General features: G+C 52.7%; 1 protein-coding gene across 1 annotated transcript in view; it reads left to right on the top strand.

Moving 5' to 3' along the window:
• MAN2B2 (mannosidase alpha class 2B member 2) overlaps positions 1 to 3,632 on the top strand; it is a 28,504-nt gene extending 24,872 nt beyond the window's left edge. Inside the window, exons 18-20 of the mRNA XM_057704656.1 lie at positions 374 to 486; positions 2,040 to 2,160; positions 3,490 to 3,632. Of these exons, the coding sequence (XP_057560639.1) occupies positions 374 to 486; positions 2,040 to 2,160; positions 3,490 to 3,632 (377 nt within the window). The remainder of the gene's footprint in view (positions 1 to 373; positions 487 to 2,039; positions 2,161 to 3,489) is intronic.
• Positions 3,633 to 14,191: the final 10,559 nt, after the last annotated feature.

Here is a 14,191-nt window from a genome sequence, read left to right as displayed (position 1 = left end):
AGGCCACGCCGTGCTGCACAGGGGCCAAGGCAGAGAGAATAATCCAGAGAATGGGAGCTTGCAGGACAGGCCCAAGGATGCCCACAACTGTGAATGAGGACGAACACTTTCCAGGCATCGGCCCCTGTGTGGCTGGTGGAGGCGTTAACGTTGGCTGGACCTGGTAGGAATCCTCCCTCCTCCGACCCGTGCACAGCAGCTGTGTGGCCTTGGGCAAGAGCCTGTCACTCTCTGAGCCTTGTTTTGCTTCTCTGTGAAGTGGGGGCTGTGTTAGCTGCCTCCAAGGAAGGTTGAGGTTGTGAAATGGAGGTGAGTGTGTAAAGTTTCAGGCACAGACGGGAGTCCTCACTGCCACCTCCCTTCTGTCCCTAAGGCCATCAAGGAGAGGCCAAGGCAGACCTCCGCCGTGTCCTGCTGCGGCTCCACCACCTGTATGAGGTGGGCCAGGATCCTGTCCTGTCTCAGCCTGTGACGGTGAACCTGCAGGTAACCTGCCCGCGCCCCACGTCCCGCTCCCAGATCACTGAATCAGGCCCCTCCGGTGGATGCACACGAGGGCGGCAGACTCCCAAGCGTGGCAATTCTGACGCAGAGGCCACCTTGGCAAAGAGACACTTCAGGGCAGTTTTGAAAAAGAAAGATTTTGATCTGGGGGGCCCGAGGGTGCCTCTCTGTTGTCTTCCAGATTTTTCAGTTATTGCAACATGCATGTATTTTGTTTGTTTCTCATTTATTCTTCGGATAGGTCTTTTTTTACAATGCACATGTTATGTGGGTAAGATGAGAAAGCAAAACAGATTTTGACAGACTTCCTAGTGGGTGATCACAGTCACACAGTCCAGGCACCTCTGCCTGGAGTCCTGGGCCTCCGGGGCTCTGGGCATCAGCCTCCCCACCTGTGAATGGGGCCGTGAGCATCTGTCCACAGGGATGCTGAGAGGCCCTGGGGTGAGGAGGTGCACACAGGTGTCTGGCACCCTGGGGGTGATGGACGTCCGGGGTGATGGACGTCCGTGCCCCCAGACCCCGACCTCTGTCCTCCCTCCCCTCCTGGCCCCAGCATCGCCCTCTGACCCCACTTGCAGGTGAGGTTTCGGCTGCTCAGCCTGACCACATCCTTCCCCAGGTGATATGTGGAGTCGCCTCCTTTCTCCCCCGCGTGCTCTCCTGTGGGGCTCTGAGCTCCTTCCTCATCTCCTGCTCACAGTCAGTTCCTGGAAATCTCTCTGCTGTGGCTTTGGGCTCGTGGAATCTGGGAGAATCCCAATAACCCAACCCGGAGGCTTCCCTGTGGTGCCTTCCCGATGCCTCCCTTTCACAGCTCTTACCACCATGGAGGTGGGGGTGGGGTGGTCTCCTTTGCCACTGGCTCCCACTGCGCTGTCGTCAGAGACTCTGTCACCTTCATCTTCCCGCTGGCCTTCCTCAGTGCACTGGCTTTATTTCTTCCCCCTTGTCACTTCTTGGTCACCAGCTGGCACTGGCCTCGGGAGCAGATGTAAAGGCAGAAGGGGGGATGGTAGCAGCACACAGAGCCTCGCCCTCCACACCTTCCCCTTCCACCCGCGCAGGGAAGCCCCTGCAGAACAACCCCCAGCCGTCCAGCCAGCAGACTGTCCTTTGCTCACCAGGGCCGGAATGGTTCACCTGCCTCCCCTCTCTGCTCTGGAGGCGGGGTCAGTGCTCATCGGGGAAAGGGAATGGATGACATGATGGACTTCCTCCCGGGGCCTCGCAGGGCTCCACCTGAGCAGCACTGGGAGGAGGGGACTCGATGCCGGGGGCAGCCCCAAGTGCCTGCCGCCCCCTGGGCATGCTCCTCCAGCCGGGCGCCTGGGGAGGCATGCTCCTCCCAGGCCTCAGTGCCCGCATCTGTAAAGTGGGGCTGCCCATCATGTCCAGGGGGATGTGCTCGGACAGTGACGTGTGGGAGGATGTTGTGCCCTGGGCCGAGGGGTTGCTGCCCCAGCTGCTGTTTTGTTCTCTGCTCGGATCGGGGCCTCGGGTGGCTCACCCCTCCCTGTGCTCCGGTCCCGCAGGCCGTGCTGCGGGGCTTGGGATCCGTGGCGTCCGTGGAGGAGCGCTCGCTCACAGGGACCTGGGACGTGAGAGAGCTCCACCGCTGGAGCTGGAGGACGCAGGAGTCTCACCACGTCAGAGGTTTGGGCGCCCCTGGTCCAGGCCCTGCCCAGGATTCCCAGCCTGACCCTCAGCCAGCCTGGGGAGCTGGACAGACCTGGCCCAGACCCCAGCTCTGCCCCCTAAGGCCTGTGTGACCTCGAACTGGCCGCCCTCCTTCTCTGAGTCTCAGTCTCCCTGAATGTACCACAGCATGTCATGGCTTCAGGTCAGTCTCGACCTGCCAGGGCTCCACACAGGTTATGTGTGCACGTGTGTGTGTGTGTCCACGTGTGCGTCCAAGACCACACAGCCTGCCCATGCCTTGGAAGAGCCCCGATCGTGCAAGCACATGCCCAGGGTTCCGAGCCGTGCCACGCTGTGCACTCCACTGCGCTCCCCGCAGTCGGCGCCGGTGAACCGCAGGCTGCTTCCTGCCTCCCAGGCATTACCAGGGCTCTTCCCTCCGCCTGGAGTGCCCTTGGCCCTTCATCTGGGCCAGCTCCTTGTCAAGCTCCCTCAGGTTCAGTTCTGGGTCAGGTACCTCCTCTGCTCTCCCTTCCTTGTCAGTTTGCTCTGCACATTTATCTCCTCTTTGTCTACTGCACACAGCATAGTCTGGCCACATAGGTAGACACGTTGTCAATGTATGAGAAACTGATGGGTGGAAGGATGATTAGTTAGAAAAAAGGATGGAAGGAAGGAAGGAAAATACGTGGATGCAGGACAGGTGCATGATTGGATGATGGATGGATGATGGCTGGCTGGCTGGATGGATGGGTGAATGGATGGGTGGATGGATGAGTGGATGGATACATGATAGATGGAGTGATGGATGGACGGAGGAAAAGATGAAAGGAAAGAGGTTAGATGGTTGATTGATGGATGGAAGTTGGATGGATAGATAAAAATGGATGCATGGAGGATTGGATTGAGTGATGGATGAATGGATGGATGGAAGAGTGAGTAGACGAATAGATGGGCAGGTTTCACCCCAAGGATGAAGCCAGAACTCCAGGGTGTGACTTCCTGGGAGCCCAGTGACATAAAGCGCATGGCTTTTAATGGCCTCAGTGAGAAAGCTCTTAGGCACTGAGTGTCACGTCCTATGGCAATAGGGGTCCAAGTGAGGCAGGACCACCTCTATATGCCTTCACTCTGGCTGTGCCCTCAGGGGAGGCCATACAAGAAAGAGGCCCACAGGCGGTGGAGTCCTGTCAAAAGGGGGCAGCTGAGGGCGGTTATCACAATGGGAGCTGCAAGAATGTAGCGGGGGGGGGGGGGGGGGGCGTTGCGAGTGCTGGGAGGAGCTGACCTGGGGAAGCAGGTGACTCCAAGGGGCTGTGCTGACAGACCACCTCTGCTCCCCAGGCAAGTCCAGTCGTCCCTCGCCACCCCCACGAGCCCCCAGCGTCTCCATCCACCAACAGGAGGCCCCAACGTCAGCATCCACCACCATCACCATCCACCCGAAGGAAATCCGGACGTTCTTCATTCACTTTGAAGAGCAGTGAGCTCTTTGCAGATTCTGTGGCCCAGGACACAGAAAAGCAGCCTGGAGGGATGAGGGGGAACGGCTGGCAGTCTGGTAGGCCAACGGGAGGAAATGGATGGATGTGGGGTGTTCTGGTTTCTGAAATAAAAATTGCATTAAGAACCTGTTTCTTCCCCTGCCCACTAGAACCTGCCCTCCCTCTCCTCTCCTCTCCACTCATGGATGGTAGCTTCTCACACACTCACACGTCCTCCCTCACTTGCGAAAGTCAAAGACAGGAAGTTATCCCAGAGACAGAGGGAATACCCCCAGTGATACCGAAATGCATCTGTCTGCAGGCTGTACTGGGTCTCAACCAAGTTCTCCAGTGTCAACAGTGGCCCTACTGTGTGCTGGGCACCTCACAGATCATTCTAGGGTGGTGAAAGGCTTGCATGGGCGTGGCTATGCCTATTGTACAGGGCAGGGAGCGGCAGGGCTGACTAGGAGCATGAGCCCTAGATGGGAGTCCTGCCCCAGGGGCACACCTGTCCAGCAGGAAGGCCTGCAGCTCGGGTCGCCATGAGATGAAAGGAAAGCACACAGCAGGTGAAACGGGGGACACTTATTAATGACAAGAAAAATGTAACTTCCACTCCCACTTGTGCCCAAAGGATTAAAATATTCCTCCACCAGGAGCGATTCCATGCATGTTTCCAGCAGCACCATTCACAGTGGTCAAGAGTGGACACCACTCAAGTGTCCATGCAAGATACCCAGGTATGGCAACCTTGCCATGTGTACACAGTAGAATATCACTCAGCCAGAAAAGCAACAAAGAATCCTCCTAACATCATACATAGTGAAGCAAGGCAGACACTAAAGACACACACTGTGTGATCACATTTAGATGAATACCCAAAATTGGTAAAATTTTCTAGTACATTAGAAGCCTTCTAGGACTCGTGTCACATTTCATCAGGATCTCATCCTCCCCACAGTGTAAGCCAACCACTATACTGAATTTCATATCAGTGGTTCACTGGCTTTTCTTTTCTTTTTTTAAATACATATTTATTGGCATAGAATTGCTTTACAATGTTGTGTTAGGTTCTGCTGCACAACAAAGTGAATCAGCTGTATTTATACATATATTCCCATAGCCGCTCCCTCTTGAACCTCCCTCCCACCCGCCCCATCCCACCCCTCTAGGTTGTCACAAAGCACCAAGCTGATCTCCCTGTGCTGTGCAGCAGCTTCCCACTAGCTACCTATTTTACAACTGGTGGTGTATGTATGTCGATGCTACTCTGTCACCTCATCCCAGCCTCCCCTTCCCCCACTGTGTCCTCAGTTCTGTTCTGTACGTCTGCGTCTTTATTCCTGCCCTGTCACTAGGTTCATCAGTACCATTTTCTAGATTCCGTAGGTAGGCGTTAGCATACGGTATTTGTTTTTCTCTTTCTGACTTACTTCACTCTGTATGACACACTCTAGGTCCATCCACCTCACTACAAATAACTCATTTTCCTTTTCTTAAAATATGCAGTTAAAAATTTTTTTTGTCTGTGTTGTGTCTGTTGCTGCCCTCGGGCTCTCTCTAGTTGCAGGGAGTGGGGGCAACTCTTTGTTGTGGTGCACAGGTTTCTCATTGTGGTTGCTTCTCTAGTTGTGGAGCCCGGGCTCTAGGTGCGGGTAGCTTTAGTAATTGTAGCACCCAGGTTTAGTAGTTGCAGCACGTGGGCTCAGTAATTGTGGTGCTGGGCTCTAGGGTGTGCGGGCTTCAATAATTGTGGTGCGCGGCCTCAGTTGTTGTGGCTTGCAGGCTCTAGGGTGCAGGCTCAGTAGTTGCAGTGCACAGGCTTAGTTGCTCCACAGCATGTAGGATCTTCCTGGGACAGGGATTGAACCCGTGTCCTCTGCATTGGCAGGCAGGTTCTTAACCCGTGTAGCAGCAGGGAAGTCCTCACTGGCTTTTCTTTATTGCCAGAGTTTCTACACAAGTTTAATAATGATATTATAACAATTCAATAACTAGAATTTGTGGAGGTTATACCTGACCTAGAGAGAGATCAGTCAACAAGCAGTACCTGTATTAGTTTCCTGTGACTGCTATAACAACGTGCCACAAACCGAGTGGCTTAAGCCATAGAAAAGGCCAAAATCCAACTGTCTGTAGGGCTGCTGTCTTCTGAGTCTGTGAGGGAGACTCTGTGCCAGGCCTCTGCCCCAGCTTCTGGAGATGTGCTGGTAATCTTTGCCTCTCATTGGGTTGTAGACGCATCACTTGGTCTGTGCCTTCACATTCACATGGCCTTCTCTCTGGGTACCTATATGTCTCCAAATTTCCACTCTTTATGATGGCACCGGTCACACTGGATTAGGGGCTCACTCTCATGACCTCAATTAAGGAGTTAAATTTGCAAAGACCCTATTTCCAAAGAAGGTCGCTTGGGGCTGGAACTTCAACATTCGAATCTGGGGCAGGACACAACTGAACCCATCACAGTACAGAAAGTCAGGGACAAGTTTACGGTTTATAATAGCTTATTGGGTAGTGTATTTAGTGTTAATCAAGCACTCGCTTCTGCCAGTACTTGGAAAGAGTAGGAGGAAACCCACAAACTCCTCACCTTTGTGGAGCTCAGGCAGCAGGGGCGGGAAGGTCATCCATGACAGGCATAGGTGGAGGGAAAGCTCCTTGTGCCTGTTACTTTTAAACCCAAAAGAAGTGTAAATGACAGACTGCATGTGAGACCAGATCATCAACGAAAATAGCAAAGACGTGATTTGTGCAGCACTAAAGCCTGAACTCAGGGGATATTTGGCCAAGTAGACAATTGCTTCCAGAGACCTGACCTAATCGCACTTTACTATCTCACTATGAGAAGATTATGGGTGTTATTCTTGTCCATCATTGAGTGTTTCCAGCACCATTACAACATATATTGTTTGGATTAACACTGCCCCTTCCCATTTTGCTCCGAAAAGCTCAAGTCACCAGGGTTATGCGGCTGCTTCAGTCGGCTTCACCTTCTGTGTCCGTTGAACATGGCAGGTCAGCTCTCCGAGCACCAATACTGAGCAGGAACGTGCCAAGCCTTCCTAAGGACAAGTTTCTAAACTCCCGTGCCCTGTGCATCTTGTTGTAGGACACCTGTAAACTCCTGGGCCTTCCCCAAGTTCCAAAGAGCAAATTTAATTGGGGAAGTGAAAATATGAAGAAGGAGAGGAAAGCTGTCAGGCAAGAAAAACTAGTAATAGTTTAGTCATTGAGCAAAGTCAGGGACCTTTAGTTCCTCCTCAAGCACTACAGATAGTATCCTGAGCCATGTCCCTAAGCTGTTTTTACAGAAACCAGACTCCCACCAGATGAACACTGCCGACTACCAGAATGTAGACTGTAGACCGTTTGGAAACAGATTGTTGATGATTGAGGTTCCTGATACATCACTCCATTGCTAAGTTGAGGTCCTTTCAACATTTTGGCGACCCAGATGGAACTCCCATCCCAAGTGGCATCTTGCTCAAGACACATTGACTCCTGGCCAGTGGCAGCTCTCAGATCCTGTGCAGCAGCACATGACCATCTTTGTCTCAGGGACAAGATCGAGCCCTTGATTCTGATGGGATTGCTGGCCAGGCTGCTTTTGATTCTGTGGTGAAAAAAAACAATGTTCTGTTCCTCAGCTGTAAGACATCTCTGGTAAGTGGCATAACTGCACATGGGATGTCACAAGGGTCTTCTATCCTACTGGATTTTCCCTGATTAGGACTTTTCATTCTCGGGGTGGTGGGAAACCATAGGACATGGCCATCTGGGTTTGAGGGAAGTACCACTTTAACTGGGTTTTCCCCTTTGGATTGAGCAATCCCTTGGCCATCCAGCACCACCTGAGTACTAATTGGGAGACTCCCTGTTGGACCAAGGCTCATCAGTACTCCAACCTGGAACAGCATGTAGGAAATCTTCATGCTCTTGCAAGGGAACTCTGACCCTGAGAGATCACAGAGCCCTAGATTGCCTGGTTCTGTCTGTGTGTCTGTTTCTGGTAATACTGGCTGAGTGAAAGGAAAATGGACTTTTTCACTGTGTCTGAATAGTTTTTGCCCAATCTGAATAACTATGAAATCTTGTATGTAAACGAAAAGGAGACCAACCACCAAGAGACATGAAGGACCCAGGGCAGGCATAAAGGGAGAAATATTTTCATCATAAATGCTTCCTCCTGTCAGATTTGCAAACAAAAGAGGAAAATTATGGAGATAATTTTCATGGTTTGAGATATGGGGAAGTCATTTTGGATTATCCAGGATTTAAGTCAAATTTTACGCTAACAAAAAGAGTGGATTTAAGGCATATTAAACATGTATTATACATCCGCTTTAACCATTAAATAAAAGAACACATTTAAAAAAATCAAAATGGAGTAACTGTGGTTAAGGCATCCAAAATGGAGTTGGGTGTCCATTATGGATGTGGTTTCAGACATGATCCTGTATTACCAAGAACTTGAATTTTCTGAACCATACCACATACAAGGATACAACCACCCATTCTCAAAACAACATCTTCTACAGCTGCCAACTTCAGTCTTATGGTCTCAAGGTCTCCTCTTGTAAACTTTCACTACTTAATGAATAGTAGTGAAAAAAGAGACATCTCAAGCCACATCCTCCCAGTAGAAAGCACTATATTTTTTAGCCAGAATAATACTGGACACAAAATTGCTTAAAATTCTATTTTTTTGCCTAAAAAATAGAATTTTGCTGCAGCTGGTGGATTTCCAGTTCCCTGACCAGGAATCAAGCCCATGCCCCTGCAGTGGAAGCATGGAGTCCTAACCACTGGGCTGCCATGGAATTCCCTACAAGGGTGCTTTTTGATCTTTATCCTCATTGTAATATGTTTACTAATTTTGAAGTGTTTTTCCAGGTCCTATGACAAACAATCAAAGAGAGAGGTAATGTTTTCAGGACGTAAATATTGGTACAAAGCCTGAGACTTTTTTTTTTACCTAAAAGTCAATGGCTTTCTCTCTTTTAATCCTGAAAAATTGACTTCCCCTCTTTCAGCAGGAAGCAGCCAGAGGAGCCGCCAACCCTGTTCCTCTCAGGATTGAGGAATATCAAAAGGGGGGCCTTGAAACAAAACAAGAAGCTGCCAAGCCTTCCCAGAGGCTTGTGTGCCCCCAACCTCTTGTTTGCAGAAAACTTTTACCCTCCTAAGACTTCCCCAGGTTCCAAAGAGCAAGTTTAATCTGAGAGGGTAGAAAATGCAGAAACAAAGGAAAACAGTCAAGGAGGACGAAATGATAGTTCAGCCATAAAACAAAAGCAAGGGCCATAGGTCCTCCTCAAATACTGCAAATAATATCTTGAGCCATATCTTTAAGCTGATTTTACAGAAACCAGACTCCCAGCTTCTGACCACCAGCAGTTTTGATGCTTGAAATTCCAAAAACATCAACCACAGAACTGTGAATAAGCTAATCACACACTTTTCAACCCTCCCTCCTAACCTTGCCTTTAAAACTCTTCCCTGAAACCTGGGGGAGTGAGGGTCTTTTCAGCATGAGCTGCCTATTTTCCTTACTTAGTGTTCTGAATGTAATGCTGTACTTTCCGTCACCACAACCCCGTGTCAGTAGCTTGACTTTTCTATTCATCAGGTGAGCAGACCCAAGTTGAGCAGTAACAAGACGTCTCAGTGCAGGTATCTCTACCCCAGAGGGCAGACATGGTGGGAGAAGTGCTGGGAGTTTACACAACCTGAATAGTTTGCCAAATGCAGAGCAAGCCAAATGCAGAGAAGCCTACATTTGAAGCAGAGATAGGGTTTATTCATGAGGCAGCTAAGGGAGGAAGCAGAAGCAAACCTCCAATCCACCTCCTGCAGGTACAGGCTCAGGGTATTTATGGGATAAAGAGGCAGGATGGTCTGATGAGCAGGGAGCATGGGGAATGGTGATTAGAAATAAGAAAAAGGTGAGGTATTCATCATTCTGGGCAGGCGCAGCTGAGCTTACAGGTGCTTCATCTTCAGAAACAGTCAGGGTTAGCATTAGCATGCTCTCAAGGTGGAGTTTTTTTCCCTCTGACATCAAATGGTCATCAAGTGGACACCTTCACATGCCCAGGTAGGGGGTGGATGGTCTTAAATAGTCTTAATTGGCTGGAGCATGCACTGGACATAGCTGACCCTAAGTTCCTGAAAAACAGCTTGGGCAAACATCTTACTCTTTAGTCTAAGTAGCACTTGGAGGACTTGCAAGTCTTCTGTAGTAACAATTAAAGTGAGCTTGACAGTGAGGGTAGGTGATGAGTGTCATGCATCTCACTCATGATCACCCTCCTTTCAGTAGCAGGGAAATCTGGAATAGATCCCCAAATCTGATGTTCCCATGGTGGGAAAAATGTGAGCTGTTTCTCTTCTCTCTGCTTCGGTGTTCTCTATGTAAAGTGTGGTCATGGTGACCCATTCCCTGGGCCCTTGCAAAGAATCAATTGAATAAGGGATGCGGAAATGTCCTTTTTCAACTCTGGCAAAATGTATATGACATAGAACATATCATTTTAATCCTTTTAAGTGAACAATTCAGTGGTATTTCATACATCCAGAATGTGTACAAGCATCTCCTGTACCCATTTCCGGCAAATTTTATGTTCCCAAACGGAAGCTCTGTACCCATTAAACGGCAGCCTCCATGCTCAGGGACCAGAGCTGGTGATCACAGTTGCTGGACAGCAGGCCTGCTTCAGTCTGATAGCAGGATAATGAGCTCCCATGTGTGGGCACTCGACCACTTCTCCCTGCCTCACTTTCCTTCTCAGGCCCACCTCCCGCCCTCCTCCTGTGGGACCCACCTGGATGTCTCCCTTTCCTGTTCTGCCTCAGAAGGACCAGCCTTGTGAAAAGGGGATGACCCCCGCCTCCAGGATTGCTGTGAGGATGCCATGAGGCCAGGATATGACCGGGAGCATCCGCAGTCAGCAATTAACAAAGTCCCCTAGGCAGCCCCTCCCGATGACGCTATCTGTGCCTCTTCTGAGGCATCTACACTCCTCTGCTGCCTATGGGCAGAGGGGATAGTTGTGACTGCTTCGAGTGACCAACATCCAGCCTCCTCTGCTTGGGAAATCCTCCACTTTATGAAGCTGAGCTCTCCTCCCACTATACAAATGAAGTAGAAGATGCTGGTCATCTCTTACCCAGTGCTGCTGTGGTGCAGGCATGTGACTTGGGTCAGCCTGTGCTGTGTACCTGCCTCTGACACTGAGAATCCAGTGAGGTAGGAACCAGGGCTGGTGCCGGGGAGGTGGGGTCAGTGCGGGACCCCAGAGGTGGAGGCCGCCATGGTAATCACTGTGGATTTCCACGATCCCTTCTTTTTCCAACCTCAGAGATGCAAAGATCAAGGACCAACGTGCGGGAAGCTAAAGTTGGACGTTTACTGGACCCAAATACATGTGTCTTTTAAAGGAACAGCTAACATGGCTGCAGCCAGGAAGACTCAGGGAACCTCAAGGAGCTCCCATTGGTGTCTTCATTTCAGCACCAAGGACAGCAGCTGCCTCTGGCCACTGCGCCCTCTAGTGGCCCTCATGAGAAAGAGCAGGGCAAGAGTGGGGCTCACAAGTGGTCAGCTCCTCCTGGAAAAGGGCGGGCTGGCTTAGGAAGGGGGAGGAGGAGAGATGGGAGGAGGGGAGGACAAAGGTCCCCACCATAGGACGGTCACTCCACACGTTCCCACCACTCACTTCACCTGAGAACTGGGCGGGGGTGCCAGACCTCGGATTATGAAAGCACTTGTTCACAGTCAGCCATGGCATCACCCAGGTTCAACAATTATCAGGGTTTTGCTGCACTGGCTCCATCCCTCCCTACTTCCTCTTGCTCATTTTCCAAACAGACATGATCAGGGACCAAGAGGGACTGCAGTGTGAGCAGGAGACAGGATAGAGCAGGAGCCTGTGGGGATGTGAGGCTGGAGGGGACCATGTGGGTGCAGAGGTGTCCGGGCTGATTGAGGCTCTGAGAACCAGCCTGAAGCCCACAGGGAGCCCGTCCCCTGCACCAACCGCTTGCCTCACTTGCTGGCGGTGCAGAACAGTCTGCCTGGGACACAGCACACCCAGGAGAACAGGGAAGGACACAGATTCCCAAGTTCTGCCACTGAGAGCAGTGTGGCCTCAGGCAGCTACTTAACTTCTCTGAGCCTCAGTCTCCTTACCTGTAATAGGGAGGTGATGGTGTTTACTGGCCTGCTGTGGTGAGGACCTAAGGGGTGGAAACACACAGGCACAGGTGTGTTTGTTACAGTGACAGAGGCCACTCCCCTCTGGGTCATGTCCAAGCACCCCCTGTACTTTGGGTCACCCACCTCACTAGGCACCTGGAAGACAGGAAGGAAGGGGAAGCAGAAACGAAGGCTGGACACCTAACATGTGCCTGGCAGGCATCTCCATCCACCTCTGCCCCACCTGCAGCCAGGGAAGTCCACCCCATCCTACAGAGAAACACTGGGGCCATGAGTGACTTGCCTCCGGCCATGGGGCCAGTCAGGGTGAAGCCAGGACTGAGGCCGGGGTGGGGGGCCCGGTCACTTGCTGCTCTTGTTCCAGCTGGGAAGACACCCGTCAGTGGCTCTGGCTGCACAGAGGCCCCTGGCCCAGGGGACCCTGAGCAGAAAGGCCACACCTGTGATTATCGGCCTCTTGGCTGCTGGGGGCACGTCCCCTGGACACTGCTTTGGGCCCCTCTGGGGCTGACACTTCCTTGGGACGGTCACGTGCCAGCAAAAGCTTCTCCCAACAGGCGCAGCCGTGGGGTGGACCCTGCCCCCACCGTGCTGGCTTCTGCAGGGCCTGGACACAAGCTGGGCGGGGACCTGCTTGTGCTCACTCAACTCATTAGGCAGCACGTTAGGTCACGCAGAGAGGTGGGCTCCCCCGCCGGCTCTCAGGATGCGACACTGCAGCTCAGAGAGGTGGCGGGTGTGCCCAGGTTTCCACAGCCGGCAGATCCATGCCTGTTATATGGGGCCAGTCCTTACCAGGAGAGCAGAGCCTCTGGAGTCACCTGGGCATCTATGAACCCAGCAGAGGCAGACCTGCCCTGTGTCGACACCTGGACCACGGGTGGGCTCGCCACACCCTCTGATAGGGGGGTGGACCAGGCGGCCTGGAAGACTGGAGGTGTGTGTGTGTGGGGGGGTGAGCACAGGATGCGAGCCGTCAGGGTGACACCAGGAGAAGCAGAGCCCAGGTTCCCTCAAGTCCTGGGATGACTTTGGGTAATGGAGGTCAGAGGCCCCACTGAGTGCACATAGGCTTCAGGAGTCTGCCTGGACAGGAGGGGGCAGGTGTGGCTGGGCAAAGGCCCAGGTCTGCATGTAGGGCTCTCGGTCAGGATGAAAGCTAAACAGGTGCTGGACATAGGGCTCCTGGGGGCTGTTGTCCCTCCTGATGACTCTGGAGGCTGGGGGGTCAGGCCTGGGGTCTGCTCTTCCCTCCTGCCTCTCCCTCCTCCTCCACTTTCTCCCCTCCTTCTCTCTCCCAGCCTCTACCTCCCTGCACAGTTGGGGTGCGGGGTTGAGGCTCAGAGCAGGGAGAACACTCTCAGGATGCAGGGTGTGGACACCGGGCAGCCGCCTCCTCTGGGCCCAGTTACTGAACAGGGTTTGCCTTCTTTTCATGAAGCCCATGTTTCACGGGAGAAACTGAGGCTGGGAGACAGGAAGGATCACAGACTCTGGACTGTTGGACTCCACCCTGAGACCCTTCTCTGTCTCATTCTCGGACCACGCTCTGCTGGTGTAGGGATGACTGCTGTCCCCAGCACCCGGGGGAAAGCCCTGGAAATCAATTCCAAGGAGGAAAACAGAGATGCCCTCAGGCATGATCGTGACAGACGGGTGGGGGATTGACCCTCTCCTGATTTCAGCCTCCTGACCCAAATATGGGCATGATATGCCCCCTCGGGAGGCTAATGTTCCTGAAGTGCAGGGGTGGATGGGCTTGAATCCCCTGCCCCTCCTCCAGCCCCAGGAAAGGAGGGGAGGGGAGATGGCCAGGGTGGGTGGACAGCTTGGGCTTTGAAAGGAGAGGAAGGGGAGCGCGGAGACAGAGAGAGCCTGCAAGCTCCCGGCCTCTCCCAGCTCTCCTTCCACACCATGGCCCAGGACTAGGCATTTCCCCAGCACCATGTCCCCTCACCCCTCCTCCAGGAAGCCCTCCTGGGTCCTCCAGCCTCCCCCAAACCAACACACAGCTTCTCATGGGGGTAGTGCCCACCATGGCCAAGACCAGTCTCCCCACAAGGGCATCCTGGGGACAGCGCATCTCCTGTTCCCTCCCCTCCCAGCACAGGGCCTGGGACAGAGTCAGGGTTCACTGGTTGTTTACTGATAAAAGCTTGAAAACAGCCCTAAGGCAGCCTTACAGCCTGGGTGGGGAGGACCTGCTCTGTGTGAGCAGAGGGCTCTCTGGGGTCAGGCTCTGGGCGGCCACTTCACATCCCCAACAGCTTGATATCCCAGCCACCCTAGGGGCACACCTACACATCCCCACTGTACAGGTCAGAGGTCCGGGGCTAGG

The sequence above is a fragment of the Hippopotamus amphibius genome, chromosome 13 (genome assembly GCF_030028045.1).
Source record: "Hippopotamus amphibius kiboko isolate mHipAmp2 chromosome 13, mHipAmp2.hap2, whole genome shotgun sequence".
NCBI classification, from domain to species: Eukaryota; Metazoa; Chordata; class Mammalia; order Artiodactyla; family Hippopotamidae; genus Hippopotamus; species Hippopotamus amphibius.
The sequence above is the reverse complement of the archived record's forward strand: the minus strand, read 5'-3'. Positions and strand labels throughout refer to the sequence as shown.